At 41.0% G+C, this 23,064-nt stretch overlaps 4 protein-coding genes across 8 annotated transcripts; 3 read left to right on the forward strand and 1 right to left on the reverse strand.

Moving 5' to 3' along the window:
- Nucleotides 1-1,979: 1,979 nt before the first annotated feature.
- Nucleotides 1,980-4,253, forward strand: RB195_004295 (uncharacterized protein; the record flags this gene model as incomplete). Of its 2 annotated transcripts, XM_064182014.1 has the most annotated exons (4): nt 1,980-2,252; nt 2,490-2,661; nt 3,679-3,920; nt 3,982-4,023. In XM_064182014.1, 4 exons carry the CDS (start codon nt 1,980-1,982, stop codon nt 4,021-4,023), a joined length of 729 nt encoding a protein of 242 aa, XP_064033335.1. The 2 variants fall into 2 exon arrangements, with proteins under 2 accessions (XP_064033335.1, XP_064033334.1); XM_064182013.1 differs by having other exon boundaries at nt 3,679-4,253.
- Nucleotides 4,254-4,411: 158 nt separating this feature from the next.
- Nucleotides 4,412-7,272, forward strand: RB195_004296 (uncharacterized protein; the record flags this gene model as incomplete). The annotated part of the gene is made up of 4 exons (XM_064182032.1): nt 4,412-4,488; nt 5,746-5,812; nt 5,872-5,988; nt 7,129-7,272. The coding sequence occupies 4 exons, from the start codon at nt 4,412-4,414 to the stop codon at nt 7,270-7,272; spliced, it is 405 nt and encodes a 134-aa protein (XP_064033336.1).
- Nucleotides 7,025-11,271, reverse strand: RB195_004297 (uncharacterized protein; the record flags this gene model as incomplete). 2 transcript variants are annotated; one of them, XM_064182048.1, is made up of 13 exons in its annotated part: nt 7,025-7,168; nt 7,901-8,002; nt 8,123-8,199; nt 8,275-8,371; nt 8,428-8,603; nt 9,152-9,242; nt 9,330-9,440; nt 9,492-9,648; nt 9,713-9,859; nt 9,937-10,095; nt 10,732-10,865; nt 11,033-11,098; nt 11,203-11,271. In XM_064182048.1, 13 exons carry the CDS (start codon nt 11,269-11,271, stop codon nt 7,025-7,027), a joined length of 1,530 nt encoding a protein of 509 aa, XP_064033337.1. The 2 variants fall into 2 exon arrangements, with proteins under 2 accessions (XP_064033337.1, XP_013303578.2); XM_013448124.2 differs by lacking the exons at nt 7,025-7,168; nt 7,901-8,002; nt 8,123-8,199 and having other exon boundaries at nt 8,231-8,371.
- Nucleotides 11,272-11,496: 225 nt separating this feature from the next.
- Nucleotides 11,497-16,701, forward strand: RB195_004298 (uncharacterized protein; the record flags this gene model as incomplete). 3 transcript variants are annotated; one of them, XM_064182063.1, is made up of 8 exons in its annotated part: nt 11,497-11,565; nt 12,479-12,634; nt 12,723-12,812; nt 13,454-13,598; nt 14,664-14,766; nt 15,490-15,646; nt 15,996-16,025; nt 16,333-16,701. In XM_064182063.1, 8 exons carry the CDS (start codon nt 11,497-11,499, stop codon nt 16,699-16,701), a joined length of 1,119 nt encoding a protein of 372 aa, XP_064033338.1. The 3 variants fall into 3 exon arrangements, with proteins under 3 accessions (XP_064033338.1, XP_064033339.1, XP_064033340.1); XM_064182062.1 differs by lacking the exon at nt 11,497-11,565 and adding an exon at nt 12,226-12,294; XM_064182064.1 differs by lacking the exon at nt 15,996-16,025.
- Between the last annotated feature and the right edge of the window lie 6,363 nt (nt 16,702-23,064).

A 23,064-nucleotide genomic window follows, 5' to 3' on the forward strand; every position in this document is an offset into this window, starting at 1 on the left:
TTTTCCAGCCCGAACCGGCGGACTCTTCAGAACATGATAACGTGATTTGCTGGTCTTCGAATGTAGCTAAAGAAGCAAAGACGGTTTTTTTTTATTGCGGTGCAAGTTGTTGACACCTCTACATTTCATTTGCCGATGTCACATCGACTTCCGCATGAGGATTTTCGTTGTGGTAAACTATGGGCAAAAAGTAGCCAAGTAGCCTCCTAAGGAGTTTTCTTTGCATACAGTCAAGCTTCTTCGTAGACCGTGCTGCCCAAGCCTCCGATGCTTACATGATAGGACAAGAAGCGGGTAAGAAGACTAGCAGTTCATTTTCGTGGGGGATGAGACCCCCACGACCGCAAACAATTGGTCAAGGAGTTGAATGCAGAACCTTTAGTGTATGTCTGATGTATATCACACTCGCAGCTGTTGTCGTTTTTAAGCGTACAACCCGAGCACCAGAACTCATCGAGGAATTTGATCCGTTGCTCGGCCACTCTGGTACCGGTTGGAAGTCTCGGGAAACCTACTTCTGCATACACTTATCAGGGTGGAGACGAAGTCCATAGGCTGCAGTTAGCTTTGGTACAAGGTTTACAACATGTTGAAGTGTTGTGTTGCTGCGAATAGAACATCATTGGCGTACTCGAGATTGGTCATGGGCTGCCCGCAGAGTTCAGATTCGCAAAACCGCGCGCCTGCAGCTCTGAACTGTGCTGGTAGCCTAATTTTGCGAAGATGATGTGGACAGGACACTTATAGGTTGTCCTCCTAATGATATCATGGATGGCAAAGTTGAACAAATAGAGGTTTCATCTTGTCCAGTTACTCCAGTTGCTCCTTCACGATGTACATCCGACTGGTGCTCAAACTGCAGCAGCTCTTTGGTGGTTCATGTCGTCAAATAGGAGAACGAACTTTCCTAGTACTCCATCGGGGCGAAGCGCGTTTAAAAGACGATTATAAAAGCGATTATGAGGCACGTCTGTTCACATAAGTCGACCATTCGGTTACCGTTGTCCAACAGGTGCTCCACCGGATAATATCATTTTGCTATCACATCGGAATACTGTTCAAGTTTCAACTTCTCATTCACCTCCATTCCGGAAATGACCACTTCATTGCTGGAGATTTTAGACATCAGGGCATTGAGTTAATCATAAAAGGTGTCTTTGTTGTTGTCCTCAGCAGCTTCCGTAGGTACGTGGGCACTTACGATCCAGAGTCTACATCCAATGCGATCCCGCATATGTACAAAGGCGCATCTCGACAACGTTTAGTCGTCCCTCCCAGCTATCGCGCGTCCTCGTCCTCGTTTTTTTCAGCATCGCTGCACACTAATGATGACCCGGACAGGGGTGCTTGTTGGAGTTCACTCGACAATTTTTTACAGTTCAGCGTAGCGAAAAGAATGCTTGTTGCCTGACATCCTGCTCCGTTCGAGCAGGTGAGCAAGCAGCAATCAGACTCATATACGCGGACCCAATTAAACCACTATGACTGTGAAATAATTTTTTTAGCATGCTATGAACACATCTTCCAATTCATTAATACTATTGCTCGCAATTTTCGCACCTCTGATACCTTTGCTGTTACAAAGTAGGAGGGGGGTGAAGTAGATTACGAGTATGAGCGTGAAGACACTCAAATTCCCTAATCGTCCTGAAAATTGGGGTGGAAAATATGTCGATTCCCTTAGCAGCCTGCTCACTCGTTTTGCCTGGATTGCTTATTGATTTTTGTCCGCTCGCTCGCAGACATGGCGTGTGCACAGGTATGGCGCGTAAAAAGGTGTATCAGAGGAAAATTCTAACTCAAGGGCAGTTTCTCACGCCGTTTTTCATGGCAGTTAGGGGGATGGAGTGAGGTCACTCTCTGTTTTCGTTGCCATCGCCATCTGCGACGGATCCCTATCTTATTCATTAATTTTTGGCTAGACTAACAAGTTAGGAGAGGAGGGGTTTTACATGGGATGTTATTTACACACATTTAGGATGTTATCCGTTTTCTTCGAGTCGTCATATTCGTTACTGCAAGGAATCGTCAATATGCTGCTTCTTATTGGTGTTGGAACAAGTGTAACTTGCATTCGAGCATTCGATGAAGAAGTGAAGTACAAAGTTAGGATACGAAAAAGAGGACGTAAAGTACATGTAAGGAAGCCGAGTGACAAGGAAAGAACTCTCAGAAAACATGGCAGTACACCCGCTTGTAAAGCACATTCGCCGAGTGAATCCGGACCTAGTGCTTCATCATCAAGTTCAACGGTACGTTTTATAAGTGATTTGAACAAATGTGCTAAAAATGACCAAACAAATCACACGATCACCCATGATCTTTCATTTATATCTGGAGGAATTCCGTTAAGATAGAATTTTCTTAAATAAAACAGTTCTCTTTAGTTAGTATCTAGGTAATATTTTAATTTTTCGTACTGATAGCTGCAGTAGGTTTTGGAAGGAAACCAAAGAAAGCTCAATAACAACATTCATGTATATTTCAAGGTTCGTGCGAAAGATTTGCATCCAGCGTACATTTCCGACGAATCCTACTTTCGAGTGAGTGAACGCATGATGAAGCCATACGCTTCATCTGTTCCTGGTATTCCGCGAAAGTTCGAAATACGACCAGCGCAAGGATTCGAGAACGGAAGATTTCCTCCAGCTGCAGAGAAAGGTAGCATACATTGCTTAAATAAATTCCATGGTGCAAAGGTAGTTGGAGGGAGAGGGGGGGGGGGGCACTCAACACTGCTCTGATTGAACTTTACTTTTGGCGCAAAGCGTACACAGAGCAGAAAAAGACGTTCTTAAAGGCAGCATACCACGAATCTGGGGTGGTACGGATTTCAGGCGGAATATCCGCATACGGGGTCGTAGATTTCCGGGGTGGTTCCGCTCATCTCTCCCTGCATCACTGAAAACAGCCGCCCCCTGAATGCTGTTTTGTACGATGCCTTCCATTGCAGCGCGTCACCCTTGCACGTGTAGCTCTCTTACTGCCTATCACGGGAAGTCCGAATTGGTTTTTGACGAATCGCAAGGCGGAGGCGGCGCAATGGGTGGAGCGTTCCAAAATATGGTGTAGTACAAAACAGCATTCTGGAGGCGGCTGTTTACAATAATGCAGGGGGAGATGAGCGGAACTACTCCCGTCTCCATAATCTACGACCCCGTATACGAATACTCCACCTGAAATCCGCACCACCTCAGATTCGTGGTATGCTGCCTTTAAGTGACAAATTGCTTTCAGATCATCCCTGAAAGTGAATAACCAGGTCAGTCGGACTCCTGAAACACAAGCATTAGTCTTGGAGGTTCTATGACATGTAGGCTGAAACAGTTGGAGAAAACAAGCAAGATAGAGATGGAGCCACTAATGTTTTAACACTAAGTATGCAACTTTAGCCTACATGTCATGATCCTCGAAGACAGGTGGTGAGATTTTGGGGCTTCGACTAAGACTAGCTATTCACTTCCAGTAACGAAAAAAAAACGAAACGAAAACGGAAGCAATTTGTAACTTAAGGACGATTTTTATGCTCTATGGACGTTTTGCACTGAAAAGTACGATACAACTATAGTAGAGTTGAGTGCCTCCCACTCAACCCAATTAAACTCGTACCAATTGCTTTTAACGGCACTATCTTGTCTTTTGCGTTCTCCTCTCGGAATACTGTATTTTCATGTTCAGGTAATTTCGCAAAAACCTATGGTAACTGCAACTACGGTTACGATTATGGAAGAGATTACAAACAAGCAAAGCATTACGGTGGATACGAACGGAATAAGAACACAGCTGAAAACCCATACGAATTCGGCTACAACTACGAGGAGAACTACGAAGGTGGCAAACAGGAAAAAGAAAATAAAGGCTACGAACATTACGATAAGACTGGTGGCCGGACGAAGGAGAAAATCTTCGAAACATTGCAGGTGCCGGAGCATCCGGAGCACGGAGGTGAAAAGATTACAGACGAAGGTGGCGACATTTTAGGACCTACACGAACAAAACCAGTTGAGGCATTGCCCGGAATAGACACTATCATCGACAATATACACGAAAAGCACGGGAAAAATCGCCAAAAACAACACCCTCGTGTGATTCAGCAACCGATTCAACATCAAAAAAAGCAAGTAATACCTCAAAGGAAATTTGATCGTGCACATGAGCCGAAGAAAAAAAGATCCAAAGTTCCAGTGCAATCGTATAAAAGGAAACAGCACAGAAAGAGAGGAGGTCACAGTATGGAAGAAAGCGATTCCTGAAATTATGTATCCTTTAAATGTAACAATCTATTCCAAACATACTTACGTTTAATTCAAAGTTCAATAAATCTTTGATGGGAGAGTTCATTTCTCTAGAATACCATTTGGAGTAATCCATTGTATGAGTTTAGAATACTTCAGAGTGATCTCCTTCCTCTATGTCATCGGTGGGGTGTTCGTGTTATTCATTCACCTGGGTTCTCGTGCCTGCACGTGCGAAGCTGTCATGGTTATGGTATTGTTTAACGAATCACTATCATAGTACTATATGAAACGATTGTCTGTCTGTTTGCCTGTCCGTCTGTCTGTCTGTCTGTCTATAGTTGGGTCAAAACGACATGAAGCAAGGACCGTTGCGCAAGCGGCCGCGCTCGGAAGCGGTGCGGTGGAGACAGCGGTTGGAATCGAGGTGGGACCATGGCGAACTGCAGAGATGTGTGGCGGTAACGTGGATCCTTACACGATCCCAACCGCTACGCTCCACCGCTCCGCTTTGAGCGCAGCCGTTTGCGCAAATGTCCGTGCTTCATGTCGTTTTGACCCGACTATATCTCGATTGACAATGGCCAAGATTGTCAACAGTCTTTATTACGGCTAACGTTTCGGCGTTTTCGCCCTCGACAGAGCCAGAGACAGGAAAGTCAGAACATTTCCGGCATATCCCCTCAAGTGTCTCATACAGAACAGCCATCATCCCCTAAGATGTTACACCCGAAAATAAAAGCTAAAAAAGCCCAAATCTATGAGCGTACCTCAGTAGTCGTGTTGCCGTGATGTGTCTGTCTATCTGTCAGTCTGTCAGCTAGTTTGTTCTTCCGTCCGTCCGTCCGTCTATCCTACGAGAATTCTCGCTCAGAAACTATAGTCGGGTCAAAACGACATGAAACACAGACATTTGCGCAAGCGTCTGCGCTCAAAGCGGAGCGGTAAAGCGTAGCGGTTGGGATCGTGTAAGGATCCACGCTACCGCCACACACCTCTGCTCTTCGCCATGATCCCACCTCGATTCCAACCGCTGTCTCCACCGCACCGCTTCGACCGTTGCGCAACGGTCCGTGTTTCATGTCGTTTTGACCCAACTATAATTGCACCTTGACTCGTCTTATTACCGTAACTTGCCTGCTGGTGCTGCTCACTTGCTGTACATCAAAAGTGACACATCGTTTTGGTGGACAGACGGAAACAGTGCAACGGTGAAGTGGAACATCATCATCTCGGGCAATAATCGAGTCACTTCATGTATGGAGTATGAAATCGAGTGGAACACGTGACCCTAACTGATTTTGACCGCTCGCCGCATCGAACTCAGTCGCACGCGCAACTGCACCGAGCTTCTTGTCGTTTTGACCGTACTATACCAAGCCATAGTATCCATTTCCCAAAGTTGCACTATGTATGGTATCCGTAACTGATCCAAGAGGATGAAATTACGTGAACAATTCTGAAAACTCTACTGTTTCGTCAGTGTTTCTCGTAACATGATGCGATAAAGCAGGGATTTGTTAGTAGGGATCATTTCTACTGGAAATAAATTCCATGGAGGTGCGGTCTTTCTCAAAGTGTGGACTTTTTCGATTGTAGGCATACCTAAAGGAAAGGAACTTCTTCGCCTCTTCAGATGTGGTATGCAATTTTTGTATTAGTGCTACAATGGATTAAGCAGTCCGAAGAAGAGCAACGCTGTGCCGTTGGAACTTTGAGAAGACCTTTTCTCGATGAAACACTCAAATTCAAGGTGAGATCAACTGAACTTTCCTATGATAAAAATAGAGCATAGTACCGTGGAGCTATGTGCACTAATCACACGTGCGGTTCACTCCTATTATTCACTCCTTAGTGGTTATCGGGTTGCTCGAGTTTCAGTGTAGAATATCGAAAAAAAAAGTCCGGTTCAAGTAGGAAATTTCCAAAAATAAAAATCGGAAAAATGATTATCAAGTGAACTTGGTACGTGTTCGGTGGGACTTTGATTTGTCTTGCATGCTATAGGATCAAAGCTATAGTCAGATCAAAACGACATGAAGCTCTGTGCGCAATTGCGCGCAAGCGGCTATGAGGTGCGATGGAGCTAGCAGTTATGATCGAGGTTGGGACCCGTGCTCTAGCACCACTCATCGCTGCAGCAGTTCACGATAGTCACACGTGGATCCGATCCGCTTAATCCACCGCTGATTACCGTACATAAGCATCCAAAATAATACCAAAATGCATTGCCGAAACCCCCAAAATTAATGTCAAAAGCATTCTTAGCTATTGAATGACCATTATCCCTTCCACTAACGACAATAACATTGTGAAGAAATTGAAGAGCTAAGATTTATAACTGCATGAATTCAATGCACAATTAATTAGTCCTAATATAAACCTAGACGCAACTACACGGGAATGTTGCAAAAAAGCAAATAATTAATTACATCCAGAATAACAATTGAAATTTCACACGATAAATTCAGTTACACCTTACAACCACTCTATGTAACTTGCCATGATAAATTTCCAGCTGAAAGGAAGAAAAAATAACACGTATAATGGACTTAATAAGAAAATTACGAATGCATGGTGTCAATCACATCCAATTTGTAAACAAGAAAAAAGTCCTTTTGGCCAGCCGAGACATATCAAACCAGTTTCTATTTTGAACGAATTTAATTATAAAGCAGGCTTTCCAGAAAGATTTAACAGTGCTTACACTAGAAATGAATTTTTAAAAAAAGGAGTAACGAACATTCAATAATGTTCAACTGCTAGCATTATGCAACTATAGTTAATCATCACCACCGCAAGTGTGGTCGATTTGCAGGGATCCATCTATCCATAATTTCCCAAAATACTCTGAATCTGGCCTTATCCATGTGCCTCTTTGATCGTGAGACAGGCAACATATTCACTCTCCATTTCGCGACATTTGGATCAACCTGCAAAAGAAATCATGAAGGAAATGCAGAAGGAATGTGAAGAAATGGTAATACTGTTCTCTGTGAAGCATACGGCAAACATCGACGTAATTGATAACAAATGATCGTCCCGACATCATGATCAGACATGATGATCATTGATTGAGGCACGAGTAAAAACACGACATGGCAAGTACGGCAATCTTGGAAAACTTTTATGTTTTCCCTTGAATTATGGCTAGATAGCAGAGCTGACTGATTGATTCCTGCATGCCGTAGATCAACGATGTCTGATCGAGGACGTGGTTTCGTTTTTTTTTTCGCCATTTTAGTTGCACTAGAACACGCGCAACTTCACCGTGATAGTTTTCGAGTTTTTGTCCCTGCGCGCAACGGGATAATAGATATTCTGACGCTTTCTTTAGGAATTGACTTCTTATTTTTTTTGCAATCTATTGCGCGCCTTTTTTGAAAATGATTTTTTTTGTACCCACATCGAATACAGTTAAATAAAAGCCAGCAAATCTTCTCAACTATGGTAGTGCTGTGCTTTCAACAATTAAGACAAACAAGTGGGTGGAGTCTTTTTAGCTGGTTCTTTGTGAATTTAGATCGGAACCAAAAATGCAATAATTATCCATTAAATATTCCAAAATCATCTGAAGAACAGTATGAATCAGCTTGTACTTGAGATACTCTCCGATTCTGCGACAAGAATTCCTTCAAATTATAAAATAAAGTAGCATCACACACGTTAAGATCGTCGTAATGGACATGGAATGCAGGAATTTTCGCGAAAATTTCCACAGGATTACTATGCCACCGCTTGAATGGTTTGAATTGCCACAGTTGTCCCTAAATTAACTCCATTAAGTTCCCGTAGATACAGAGAAATGGAAATAAAGAAAGATAAAAAGAAATGGTATTTATAACTAACCGTTATAAATACATTAATAAATAATATTTATAACTAACCGTTATAAATACAGCCACAACCCGATCCCATTCGGCGTCGGTGAACTTGTTAGGTTGATCGACGATTAAGTAAGGAAGTGAACAGGAAATGGATCAGATTTAGTTTATTTATGATCTACCATGGCAACGTATCCGTAGTGCTACAAACTCATCTGTTGTATCGTTCTTCTTCCGTTGAATATAAATCTGAGATTTGCGGGGCATATTTTTCTCTTTCCGCTTCTCTTCCGTTGTTACAAAATTCATATCCTTAACGCTTATTCACTAATGGGACCTCCTAGTATCTTGGGTATACGAATTCGTACCTGTATAATATCTGTAGCATTGAAGATTGTCAATAACGATGTCATAGCCGATGGAATTATAATAATCGGTGTACGACTGACGCGTTTCTTAGGCTCATCTGGGGAGTTCACGTATTGGGGAACTGTAGTGGCTAACGCAGTTCGTTTTGATTCTTCCTGTTTCGGCGTCTCCGCGGCTGAAAGGAAAACAACATGTCAAGGAACAGCATCAGGCTAGATCAGAAGTTTAGGACGAGTTTCATTGGCTCTTTTGATTTAAAAAATCGAAGAGTGGTGCAAAAGCAAGTAATTTCACGAAAAGAACGCATAATTTGAGTCATCCTTAATTTAATACAAAATTGTGACCCAGTGAAAACATCCAAGTGTCCAGGGAAAGAGAAAAATAGTGGTTTCCCCTATATTAGAATTAGAATTATAAAAGAAATTATAGAAGAAAATTATATTAGAATTGAGACATGATCCAAGATAGAAAAATAGACATTAAAAAGAAAAGAAAAAAAAAGAAAGATTTGGAACTTTCCGGCAATTCAACAACCCCCTTTAGAATCTTACTTACTAGTTACTATAGTAACTAATACTTTTACTGAACTTTTGTCGATTACTGGCAATGGAACTGAGTTTGCAGCTGAAGGCAGTAAGTCATGAATTCAGTTTCTTTCGGTCTCAACTGTCATGGTTCAACGAATAAAGTTTGAAATGAAACAAACAAACTACAAGAACTCACACTCCGCAGGTCGATTCTCTTGTAAGGAACTGATAGAGCTAAGATTTGTACCGACAAAGGACGATGTACCCATAGTTTGGAATTCGTTAAGCTGGAAAATGAGGGAAAGAGAGATGATCTCATTGAGAGTAATGATAGAAAGAATGAGAGCCGTAAGGAAAAGAAAATTATCGGCTACCTTTCCGAAGCGTTCCTGGTCGTATCTGTTGTACATTCCAACGAATTTGGCAGGTTGAGATTTGGAAGTGTCCAATCCTCGCTCTTTCAACTTCGCTGCTTCCTCACGTGTCTGCATAACATCAAATTGTTTAGAAAGAATCACAATGAATAGACGTCGTACCTTGATCAATTTCAACACGTCGAATAGGAATGTATAGGTTTTCTTGGTGGCATTCATTACTGTTTTTCTAGTTTTGTACACTCGTTCAACTTTACGGACATCCATAGAATATCTTGTTACAAGTGGCTCTGTTGGTGCTCCTCCAGAGATCATTTCCCTGTAGTAAATTTATATACGCTCTATTCTTGTTGCATCAAAGAATTGGTAGAAGCAGAACTAACGGATCGACAGCAGCGATTTTAGTTTTCTGATGGGTCAGCCTTTTCTGCTTGAGAGCAGCAATCTTATCCGCAGTGAGCGACTCATTCAATGCTCGTACTTCAGAGGAATCCACTCGGTCCTTGTTAAGCAACTGATCTACTCGAGGTCTAAACCGACGTGATTCATAACAATGAGTAAATTCCGAATATATCTTAACAAAGGTCAATATAAAGTATCAATATACCGAGCATTTGGCTCGAGCTTCAACTTCTTCGCTTCTGGCTCCTCAATAGTTTCCGGAACAAGACGACTGATTGCAATACCGGGAGCAGGAGCATGTGATGGGTTGTGATTGGTGGGAATTTCCGCTCGATTACCACTTAGGTAGTCCAAAATTTCTCTTCTGAAACAACAGGTCTTCAATCCACCACTTTTTGGGAAAGCCAATAGTTATCAGGAAAAGTTCGTCAATCTTCCTTCCAAAAAGTTCAGCTGAAGCTTGTAGTCTCGGATTCAATATCAATTTAAAAAAAACCCTAGATTTCTAATTTCAAGAAACAATGCCATTGAACTTTTCGTATTTTTAAGTACATGTACAACAGCCTAAATAACCTAGAAATAAATCAACAACAAAAAAAGAGAACTTCAACAAATTTCAGTTCAAAAAAGCGAAAGAATTATGCTGCAAATATTGAACGTTTAGACGCGTAACTGGGATTAATTTCTTTAAAAAAAAAAACTGAAAAAAAAGCCAAAAGATGCAGCAGAAGGAATCTACCGCCTTCAAGCCACTTTAAAAACCAACATTAAGAACTTTGAAACAGCGTAAATTCGTTTTTAACCAAAAATGTTCATGTAATTACGTAAAACAATATCCCTCGGTTCAAACTCAGCGTACATCATCACGACATCCTAACGTGGGAAGGAAATAATTGTCGAAAATAGTAAAATGAACTTTGAAAACAAGAAATTTTCCAATGAGAAATTAAAAGAGAAGCAAAGTTGAAGAGAAAATTTAAAAAAAAAACACAAGTATTACCTATCCGGACGTGAAACAACTTTGACATTGGCCGCGGTAGCATCACGAACATAGGAAGGGTGGGTTTTAGCACGATGTTCCCAAAGAAACAAGAGCGCATCAATAGTATAGTAATCGTTTTGTTTACCGTAAACCTATAAACAACAATAAAATAGTAACTTAGTGCAAAAATAAAAAGAAAAAAAAAGAAAGTACTGCGGTATTGATAACAAATGATAGAATAAGTGAAGAAAAAGTCTAAATATTTACGTCAATTCAAAGACATATGCACAAATAAAAATAAGAATTCAAAGTAACTTACCAGCAGATTTGTTTCTGTATCCTTATGATACGCTCGATCCCCAAACGCGTAATATTTCTCATTATTCTGAAAGAACTGTCTTAAAAAAAGGAAAAGACAAGAATTCAGCATCTGTTAGCACAAAAGAGTTGAAAATAATTTAGAATAAGATTGAAAAAAAGTGAACTCACGTGAATAATTTCCTTCATGGGAAGCTGGCCAGAGGCCACTTCACAAAGGTAGCGTAAGATTTCACTCATATTTCTTTGAAAGAAATGTGGCTAGAGGACAAATCCAACGAAAGATCAGACCCACTCCTCGTAGCTCGAAGTCAAATAGACCCAATAAAGGCACCGAGTTTTTCCAACGGTGCCTGAAGCATTGGAAAAATACGAAGAAACCCCACAACTAACAAAAAAACAGTATGAGGAACCATTATAAAAGAAATAACTCTTAGAAAGAATTAATTGAAGAATGTCTAGAAGATGCCAGCGGCAACGAAGGCGGCGGTGGACGAGTTGGATGAGGAGGGGTCGGCATTCTCCATGGGGCATGTTTTTGAGCACTAGCGGTTGAGCGATCCAGTGGTTACGTTGGGTTCAGATCTTTTCTGGATGTAGCTCATGACTGCTGCCACTAAATATACATGCTGCTACAGACGTAATACCAAAGAAAAGCCTTCGCTTGCGTTTGTGTTATAGGAGTTTCTTTTTTCTGTAATAAGAGTCGATCATTGCTGGTCCGCTATGGTGCTTGGTTCATCAAGTTAGGGTGAGGTTACATAACATGAATGGTGGGTCCCACAGGACCACTACGATCGCTGGAACCTTGAGAGTGCAAATAGCAAAGCAGCACCACCACAAGTCCGAACAGAATCGCATCGCAATTTAACCAACACTTGGTCAAAGTTAGTTGGGAGGGAGAGAGGACGCTCAACAGTGCTCTAATCGAGTTGCTCTTGGGGCGCAAAAAGTTGTTCCTAGAGCACAAAAACTGTTCCTTAACTGTCAAATCCAGATTGCGGAGAAACCATCTAGCAGACTATTTCGGTTATTCTTTCGTTTATGTTCCTAGATTTTGGTTTAGTGAAGAACACTAATGTTTTCATTTCTACGTTCCTTTTTTCTCTTACTAGCTTTAGCCTACATGTCGTGGATCCTAGAAAACTAGTGCTTAGGTTTTAGTGTGACTGACTCAACTGTTCACCCCCAGTGATGACCCGTGATTCCAGTGATGAACTATCGCCTTCTCAAATACTTCTCAAAAAAGAAAACCACTTTCCGGTTAGGAACGGTTCTTGTGCTCTATGGAAGTTTTTGCGCCCAAGAGTACAGTTCGATTAGAGCAAGGTTGAGAGCTCCCTCCCCCTCTTCAACTAACTTTACCCCTCCATGGCATTTGTTTAGTGTACTTCTTTCGCGATGTGAACAAAGGTTTTCTTTTTATTTATTTATTTATTTTTTCTAGGAATCTCAGTCTATCAGTGGTATTCCCACACCTAAAGGAGGAGCTAATGTCTGTTCGCTAACATTTATGTATAACCGTAATTATTGTACGGCGACGGACGCAAGATCTGTTGAGAGCATTGTCGCTGGATTTGGCAGCATTCCAGAGAAGCTGAAGGTAATTAGTAGAGCTTCGTTTCACCAGAAATCCCATTGGGTCCACCTTTTTCTTATCGAAGGGAAACGAATAACTTCTCCTTTTCAAGCCGGAGCGAGAATTCTGTATCGTTTCTCGTTTGTCAACAACCTGCTTTTGCTCCGGTTCTTGTAATAAAGTGCAAATGAAATCAATTGTGGTGAGCTCATACTTTTTCAAACATCTTTTTTTTTGTACTTGGTTTATAATCGGTTAAAATGACATCAAGCACGGACAGTTGCTTAAGCGGATGGGCTCGAAGAGCGGGGGGTGGAGACAGCAGTTGGAATCGAGGTGGGACCATGGTGAATGCCAGAGATGGGTGGTGGTAGCGAGGATCCTTACACGATCCGAACTGCAACGCTCCCCAGCGCCATCTTACGCAACTGTCCGTGTGTTCATGTCGTTTTGACCCAACTCTAGAATCGACTCATCATTTTCTACGATAGGCGGAATCTTTTTGATAGTTGATTGCATGGAGATATTAGCGTTGTGATTTTGGCTTTTTTTCTTGTAAGTTTAGGAAAAACAATGAGTTTTTCCTATTCTAAAAGTTTTTCTTTCTCACGTCGACTCTTTGCATGTTGAATGCGTAACTTTTTATTGATTTGCATGAGCTATAGCCGAAATTCTTATTGATCTTTATTAGTAACTAACCTTTTGGCGTTATCACCTTCGTTAATGAGTTTTGTTTGAAGGGAGAATTATTTCTCTTTTTTTTTCGTCCGGAACTTCCACGAGCACATCGTTTGCACTATTTCAATGATTTTCCAATCACTCTTATCAATCATTTTGTTTCAGAATGCCCTGCAGAAATCACGTACAGGAAACTACAACCCCGCTTATTTCCGTTACGACAATTCGTTCATCATTGTTAGCAGAAGGAAGAGAATTAAAATTATTGACTGTTTGATTAATGAATTTGGATCTAACAGAAGCAGAACAGGTAGGCAATCTCAAAGGTTAGAACATTGCTAATGTAAACGATTACAACAACAGATGTATAAGATCCTCATCTCGGATTTCGCTCAGCCTTTGATTCTCCGCCTACGCTTAATCTTAGTTGATGTTCGTAGCTACTTTGTGATGTGCAATTAACCTCTTTGTTGGTGAGGCCTTGTGCAGAAATTAATTCCACTTCATAGTGTGGCACTAACGATCTGATTAAGCATAAGTGGAAGGGGAACGGGCGAACAACGAGAAGTTGAAGTTTTTTTTTGTGATCATGAGTGAAATATCGTTGAAGAAAAGCTACTTTCTCCTGCCCGACTTGGTCCTTTTGTAAGGTCCTTTCAATAAGAAATTCGTTTACGGTCTTCGACCGGGTGACCGCAAAGGACCTTATGGAAGAAAACGCAGAAGGGGAAGAGTGTGCTTCGGATATGCACCGCCTGTAATTTAGTGCTAAGCTGCCAAGGTTAGAATTTCCAAATTCAGAAGGAAAATGTGATCATCTAAATGCCTCTTGGGCTGCTTTGGTTTTTTTTTTAAATTGTTTAACAAACTCCTAGTACGCTTGAACTATGGGAGGGCGAAAGTAAGGCACAAAATACAGCCGTCGGCGCGGACACAGTTCTTCTCTTTTTCTTTTTGTGATCATGGTAACATTGCACTCACTTTAATCCTCGCTTTTATTGTTCGTGTCAGTTTCTCTTTTTCTCTCATCCTTTTTTTTTGCTTATAAGCTTATCCTTCACTTGAGATTGCTTCAAGCCAAAAGCTGGTAAGAATTCGTTGAAAAATGTATCGAAGAAACCTTCGTGGTCCTGGATATGTTCAAGGCAAAGAAGGAACGTGCATAAAAATATAGATATTTAGGAGCTGAAAAACAGCTGAAATCTCTGCCAATTCTCAACATTGATGAAAACTCAGTGCACCTAAAATACGTCTTTTATTTTTATTTGCACAATGTTAATGAATTAATTCTTTGGAAATCCTACTAATGCACCACAGAACATTAAGTGATTCAAAATTTTCTTGTGGATACTAGTGCTAATGAACATGATTGCAGATAGGAACGTTAACACAAAGGTGTTGAACTTAAGAATCGTTAGAAAACGACAAGCGCAAAACGGTGGCAAAAACAATGAGAAGGAGGAGGAAGAAAAGGATGAGTACGTTTATTTTTTTAATTTGCTAATTTTTTCAGTTATATCATTGTATATAATCTTCGTCTTTGTAGCCTTTGAAATATATATTTTAATATTTGAAATGTTAGCGTCATTAGAGGGGCCCCATAGCTGACGTCTGACGCAACGAAACTTTTTGCCTTGTGTCTTCAAACATAGTGTTTTTATCTTAAAGGGAGCATGTAACAAAACTGACGTGTTACGGAAATCCCGGGGGAAAACGTAGAGTTCTGACTGTAAGTCACAGAAACGAGCGTGCTTCCGCTCACCTTCCCATGATTGTCGTAAAAAAACGGCGTGGAGAACGCTGTTCTTTCCTTCAAAATCAGTTGCAACGCGCCACGCTTGTGCACGCGCCGCATGCAAGTGAGAGCGGTCGAGAGTCAATGAGGTCTTCTCACCAGACTCTTCGAGTAAAACCAATGAATAAGGTGGTGAGGGGACCGGAGCGCTTGCAAGGGTGCGCGTTGAAACGTACCTTGTAAGAACTGAAGCGGTTTCCACGCTCGTTTCTGTAATCTACAACCCGAACTCAACGCTTTTTTTGGAATTTCCGCACCACGTCAACGTGGTGAAACGCTGCCTCCAAAGCTTGTAATCTTTGTAATCAGCTTGTAATAGGGTCTCGTGTTGGTTCCTTCGCACCTAGCGGCTATAAAGTCTGAAGGAATCGTTTCAACAAAGCGAACGAGCTTGAATTTTTTCCAGAGCAGATGACAACGATGGAGGAAAATCGCTCTTGTATAAGATTACAATAGCTGGTGGACTGTCACCATTACTCATGGTAGTAATAGCCTTCTGCGTACTCAATACTATGGAGAAAAAAAGGGCAGCATTGCTTCAAGGAGGTGAAGTCGTCGCTGAGGTCAGTTGCATTTAAACTTTACTTTCAATTTTCGGTGAGATTATCATAGACCTTTTCTGCATGAACACATTCTGTTTCCTCCTTTTCTACAGCATTTTTCTTCGTGTTGTCGTTCTTATTTGTTGGAATTTTTCTAGGAACAATTCTAGTTTTATTTTGAACGATAATTAAACAATAGCTAGTCTCTAATGGTTGCCATTGATTCGTTAGATTTCACGCTCCATGTACATTTTTACAATGAAGTTCAATCAAATTATACCAGAATCACGCAAATTTATAACAAATACAAATAAAAATTAGAGTTATGGCTCGCTCAATGCTCTCAATACTTTAGTACGATACTTTACAGGGTGAAGGTGTTCCAGGCGAAGGTGAACCGGTGAGTTGTTTTTGTGGGCTAAAGAAATTGTTTCGAAGAGCTAAAAAGACATGATCACGTTACTTTGGACTTATTTTCCAGCAACATCCTATTGTTTGCTTTAACGAAGACATAATTTATTAAAATAGTAAGTGCAAATATTGTATAGAGAGAATTCTCCTTCCTTCCGCCGCATTTTCTAACTCTACGTACCAGTTTGACATTGCTTTGTGATTAATGTATGGAGAGAATACCGACAATTAAAATTGCAATCAATTTAAATCTTATTTGGGAATTAAAAGATGAATGAAGTTGGTTTAAATTATAGCAAGGAGAAGAAGTGACGCCGGGAACACCAGGAGGTTCCATCGATACACCACAAGTGCAAGAATCCTCCGATACTCCACAAGTGCAAGGATCCTCCGATACTCCACAAGTGCATGAATCCGCCGAGACTCCGCTAGTGCCGGGATCCGCAGAAAGTGTGCCTGCAAAAAAGACGGCAGAGCCTGTTAAAAAGACGCCGGTCCCTAAGCGAAAGTTCGGCCTGAGAAAGCCACAGTTCAAGAAGACGAAAACGGCAGCGTCAAGACCAACGAAAGGCCGGAAGCCAGCGAAAAAAATTGCCAGACCAGTTAGGAAACCTCCTCCAAGACAGAAAACTCCAGCTCGTCCACCTGCTCGAAAGAAGAGGTGATCTGATGGTTATCTTTGCTAGTGAAATGAATGAAAAGAATTATATTTGTCTAAAAAAAAAAACGTTTCGCTGTGTTAACATAATAAATATTGTTCTCATGGATTTGTGCTCGATTTTTCTTTGCGTATACGTGTTTACCTTTTTTGCTGATTTCGTGCTGTGGATCGGGAAGGAGCAGATAATCCGAACTATTGCATATGCTCATGTTGGCCCAAGAGACTGCGACACACACTCGCAGTCCATAGACTGCCTGTCTGACTCGTCGAGTGAGTTGCGGTGGACGCGTCGCTGTCGTTTGGGTCAACTTAAAGGCATCACCTCACGAATTTGGGGTGGTATGGGTCTCAGGCGGGTAATGCCTACATGGGGTCGTAGATTGTGGGGGAGAGGATGATTCCGTTCATCTTTCCCTATATCAATGTAAACGGACGACCATGGAACGCTGTTTCTTTCTTACCTGCAGCGCGCCACCTTTGCGGCCTCCCGCCTACTATTCGTCGAAAACCCGTTTGGACGAATCGCAGGTGGGGGCGGGGCGTAAAGGTTGCGCATTGACAGAAGCCGTCGTAAGTAACAGTTCTGGGGTCGTCCGTTTACGCTGATACAGGAAGAGACGGACGGAATCACCCTCTTCCCCACAATCTACGACCCCGTGTAGGCTTACCCGCTTGAAACTCGTACCACCCCAGATTCACCCGTAACACCACCGCCGTAGGTAGCAAGTAGGCGAAACGCTTTTTTTTTTCGTTTCGTATTTCTAGCTAGATGTTTCGTATTTACAGTAAGGTAACCATCGTTTTTCACTTCTGCAATCTCGCATCAAAATAAATCATGTCGAAAAACTCACAAAAGCCAAAATTCGGCATGTTTTTACCCAAATAATCTCCATAATTCGGCGTTGAACGACTAATCGGCCGAAGAGTAAGTTCGTATGTGATCGACATGACAGTTTCGGGTGATTTTTCGTTTGAATCGCATTAACAAACCATGAACAACATGAAACTTAGTCCTAATCTTATTCTTCTAGAATCGTCTTTGTACGAGTTGGCCACTAACATTTTTAATTGTTTTTTTAGAGAGGAAATAAGTTCTATATGCATATTTCCGTTTAAATAAACGAATTAACTAACTTAAATTACTTTCTGTGCAAGGTTCTATGTGTGTGGGCGTTGTAGTTCCAGAAAAAAAGAAGGAACTTCTTAGCAGCGTGCTATTTGCGAGTCATTTTGTTTTATCCAAAAGAACTTTTGTCGTAAAAAAATGACCAGCTTGATTTTTAGTCATCCATTACTAATTTTCTTTGGCTTAGCTCTTGAGAAAATCTACGAAAATGTTGTGCTTTACATCTTTTGTTTGTGGATCTACTTAATGCTGCTTTTCCGGAAGCGATTAATATGAAACAGCTGAAATTTCTGAAAGATTCTGAAATCTAAATGACGTCTTTAAATATTTGAATGAACTGAACTCAGCACTTGTTTCGTGAATTCGAAGGATAAGTCGGTTTTTTGTAAAAAAAAAAGTGGTCTAAGTTGATGTTCTGCATACGAAAACACACATGGAACATATCAACTTGTCATTGTTTCTTTTACTAAGCTAATAATTTTGAGTTATTTATTATCCTTTTTTTTTCGTTGGGCGCAGTAAGTGGAATCACTACGTGGAGGGGAAAATCACCACTCGGCTACTCAATTACGGCCTTCTGCGGCGAAACCGAGGAATTTTCTGGTTTCTCTGTGTGATTTTCATTAACCTACCAGTAGTTTAATATTTCCATAACTAATTGCTTCTTCTTGTACATTTTTCTACGATGTCGATCCCATTCATCATCTTGTCAACTAATGAATTGATTGTGTCTCGGCGGGAAAAGGGTGGGAAGGGGGGGGGGGCAGAACAGATTAATCGCTCGGGGTGAACTTTGTCTAAAGAACCGGATGGTAGATAGATACTCTTTGCAACGGTGTATTTTTTCCCCCGTATATTGTTGTTAAGCTGCTCTGGATTTACATCAATTGACGTAGGTGAACCGTTGCGAGAACTCGCGGGGTCGGCGACGATTTCGCAGCGCACGTCGTGACATCCACATCGTCATCGAGGCGGTTTTGCACCCCACCACTCCCCCCTCCCCCCTGCCCCCAACGATTTGCGCCCCGCTATCATAACACGTCCTTATTGTAATAACTCTCACGCATCAACAATTTCTTTGTGTTGATCCATTCGTTACGATGATACTTATGTCGTTCTTACGTGTGTCTCAAGTTCTCAGGGTGTTTCCCTCGTTTTTTCCAGTGAAATTTCCCAGTGTACACGCTGGTGGGGGAGGAGGGAAGCCGCTGTGAAATGAGGTGTTCATTTTATGGACAAACGAATTCTGGAAAGCTGTAAAGTATGGTTTATGATTATAGAACAACTGCCACTGTCTGAATAGACGAAAGACCATCATCAAACGTCGTAGACGTTTTGACTGATAGTATGTTCTGTGATTCCGATTCGTTCGATGGTTGAGTGTGTCTGTAGTCGGCTCTCAACCGTTCTACTGTACTATAGTGTCCGAGCTGGATGGACTGCCCGTTAATCCTTTTTTTTGTCTATATGAACGTTATTCACCACTTGTTGGCTTTTCACAGGAAGTTTATCTCTTTTTTGATTCAATTATCTATGCGAAATGGTATTTTCTGGTTTGAAAAGATCGACAAAACCGTTTCGCCCATTTTTGTTCTATATTTTCCTATTTTTTTTTAACTTTGATGCATTCTTGAGTATGAAATAAAATATCCTATAAATAGGTACCGTTGGGTTAAAGAATTTTTATTCATGCTGCTACGTTGCAGTTAGCATCACCCCACAAATCTGAGGTGATACGGATTTTAGGTGGAGTATTCGTATACGGGATCGTAGATTATGGAGTGAAGGGTGATTCCGTTCATTTCTTCCAAATTTCCGTTAAAAACGGCCCGGAAGATGCGGCTTCGAGCGTTCCTGGGCTCTATTTTCCGCAACGAGTTCGATTGGGGCGCGCCAGCCTTCTGCCCGCACCGCATCTTCCGGGCCGTTTTTTCACGGCAATTAGGAAGAAATTGACGGAATCACCCTCCTCCCCGTAATCTACGACCCTGTATAGGCATAGTCGGTTCAAAACGACATTATGCAGTCGCGTAAGCGACTGGGATCAAAGTGGAGCCTTCGTGAATACTCGCATTTGTACATGACACGTTGCTAGGCGCTTGGTGGGATAATTCGATTGGGAAGTCAGTTTCTCACACCGTTTTTTCGGGAATCTCACTTGGGGAATTTAGCTTTTATACTCATAATCTACACCCATAATGCTATCTCCTCTCCAGAGTGATTCCAGTATTATCAGTTTTGTGCTACGCTGCCTTTAAACTCGTCCTCGGGCGAAATGAGGCGTTCACAGTCACCTCTTAGTGGTGAAAAATCGCCCATCCTCTCCTTAAAATCCTTTTAAAGGCGCCGTACAACGATTTTGACGTGACGCCGTTTTTTCCTACGTTTTTTTTTCTAGTTGCAATGCGCCAAACCCTTGTGCACGCGCCGCGTCCACGTGCTAGTGGTCGAAGATCAATGATCCTTCCTCACCAGGTTTCTCAGGTAAAACCGATCAATAGGCTGCTGAGGGGACCGGAGGGTGCGTGTTCTAACGTACCTCGTAGGGAATAAATCGGTTCCCACGCCGGTTTTTGCAACGATCAGGGAATAATGAGCGAAATCACGCTGGTTTCCGTAATCTACAACGCAAACTCTAGGCTTTCGCTGTGGTTTCCGTACCACGCCAGGATCGTGATACGCTACCGTTAAGTGATTATTTATGTGACGTTGCGCTATCAATCAATACCTTATGCGAGAGTGGATGTTTACTATAATTTACAAGAGACGATCAATCAACGATGATCAGACAGGTGGTGCAAAGATACGTTCACACACACTGGAATAGATGTTTCAAAAATCGAATAGCAGTGCTCTGTGGATTTCTGTCTTCTGGGTGAAGCCTCTGTTACGCATCAACGTGAACAGACAGTAATCCTGTTTTTCTCTGGAACGATAAAGTTGAACACGATCGAATTTTCAAAATATCGAAGCTCGAATAAGTTCAAAAATAATAAACGTTTCCATTTCGTGAATTTTGGTGATTTTCGGATAATACTTGATGGTTCGACTTTTAGTGTCGTCCGTAAAGTTCTGATATCCGTAGTTTTCTTGGAAAGATTTGTTGTTAGACAGTCAAGCTTCTAAGAAAATGGAACGAACTAGACTTAAATAATAGAAAAAAAATAAACAAGGCTTGTTACCGTCAAGCATAGATTTTTAGCAACAAAACACTTTTGGTCAGATCTCTCGCAGATCTCTCTCCAAGGAAAATAAATCTTCACTGGATCTTTTTCCTTTTTCTTTCTAACAGTTTTCAGGTAATTTTACTAAATTTCGAAGCTCCAGTCGAATTGCATTAGATATGCTTTAATTTTCGAAGTAATTAAATATATAATTTCTATTTTTCCTTCGGTTCCCTTGCCGCAGCTAATCTCGTTACCCAGATAGTAATTTTAATGGAATTTGAAGGGATGTTTTTTTTTTTTCGAATGATTCCCTGTCATAATATTAATTAAAATTAATTGAGGGGATTTTCCACATTCAGTTGTATTATGTTGTTTTAATATAACATAATTGAATGTGGAAAATTCTCTCAATTTCAAGTTCGACCTTCTTTGAATCTTGGCATCGTAGATTTGATTGTGTACTACTTAGATTGCAGTCGGTAGGAGGTCCTGCCGTGATTGCACGATCGATTAATGGTTCGGAATCGTCCTAGTGCCAACCAAGACTTTTATCCCTAAGGTTTTTTTTAAATAAATTGATACCACGCTTGTGCTGGAGTAAAAAAAAAACGTTGCCGTGATGCATTGGCTAGCACCCAGAAGTGATTGAATGGACTAGAAACGCGTTCGTAAATCTCAAACGATTCTGATTCGAACTCGGAACAAGGTGACGGATCCGAAGCGGGTTGATCAGCCCCCGGACACGTTATCCTTATCCTTATCGATCCTATAATCTTATTCTCTGATACCTCTTTTATTATTTTAGTTTCAAAACATTTTCTCTGTTTCAACAGCAACACACTTCTACTTTGATTAAGGGCATAGCGCTTAGGTCTGGTGACTTTTTTTATCAGAATACCCTAGGAGTAAACAAAAACATCAGTCAACATCAACAAAATTATTTAGGGCTTAGTTTTTCAACAGTATGACTGTTTTTTTTTCTGGTTTGCTACTTTTCTACCATGCAAATTTTCAAATTTTCAAGATATAAAATAAAAACCAATGTATAAATATATAAAAACGAGTCAGCAAAACGAGTTAAATCAGCCAAGCTTTTCATTTGTGCGGGTTCAATGAATTGGAATCAAATTTCTCTGGTAGGATAAAAACACTGACTGAGAATACATAGACTAGCATCCTAAATTTGAATAATCTAATAAATTTGAATTTAATGGTATTTAACCGTTAATGATGGTAATGAATAATTCTGGATATAGCATAGACACGTGTTCGTAAACCCCCGAATGATTCTGAATTCGAGTGATTACGGTGGCGAATCCCAAGCGGATTAATTAACGTCAGACACCTTGTCCTTTTTATCCTTTTTGCGCAAAGTTTTCTTCGTGGTTAAAGAGAAGTGTTGCTGATAATGATGGATTTTTACGGTGGTTAATTGGTGCACTGCAGCATTTCATGTGAATCGACGCACACACAAAGTGCGACGACGCGATGAGATTATGACAGACGGATTGCCTTGGAGATTCTATTGTATGTGTGTGTGTGTGTACTTTCCGAGAAATTTTCCCCTCAACAAAATTTTCTTGAGAAGTTCTCTTTTTTTGTAGTCATAAAATAATTATCGCTGCTAGAATAATGCACGTAACTGATAATTTTTTCCTCGGCTCTTGCTAAATTGTTTTCCGAAATGATAACTCTAACTGATATTTCTACAAGCTTTCCAGTATTTCGAATTCTTGCGGTATGAGGAGGAACTGATAAGAAGTCCCCTTTTCGTGATGAAGCCGTTTTAGCAGCAACACAACTGGGCGTTTTAAGGTGACCATTGGATATTGATTCGACTCCTTGACTCCTTTTTTCTTAGATATAAAAGTATTTAACACAATAAATAAATAGTTGTAAGTAAGCGTTGTAGAAACATCAAAGTACTTCTTAGATTTTTCTAGCGTTCAGTTTTTTTTTCGCGAAAATTTCTGGAAAACTACGCAGAAAAAGAAGAGAAGAAAGAGTGAATATGAAACACTTACTCATATCGTGGCGCTAACTCTTTAGTTATATCCTGAGACCTACAAACCCC

This window comes from Necator americanus, chromosome I (assembly GCF_031761385.1).
Source record: "Necator americanus strain Aroian chromosome I, whole genome shotgun sequence".
Taxonomy (NCBI): Eukaryota; Metazoa; Nematoda; class Chromadorea; order Rhabditida; family Ancylostomatidae; genus Necator; species Necator americanus.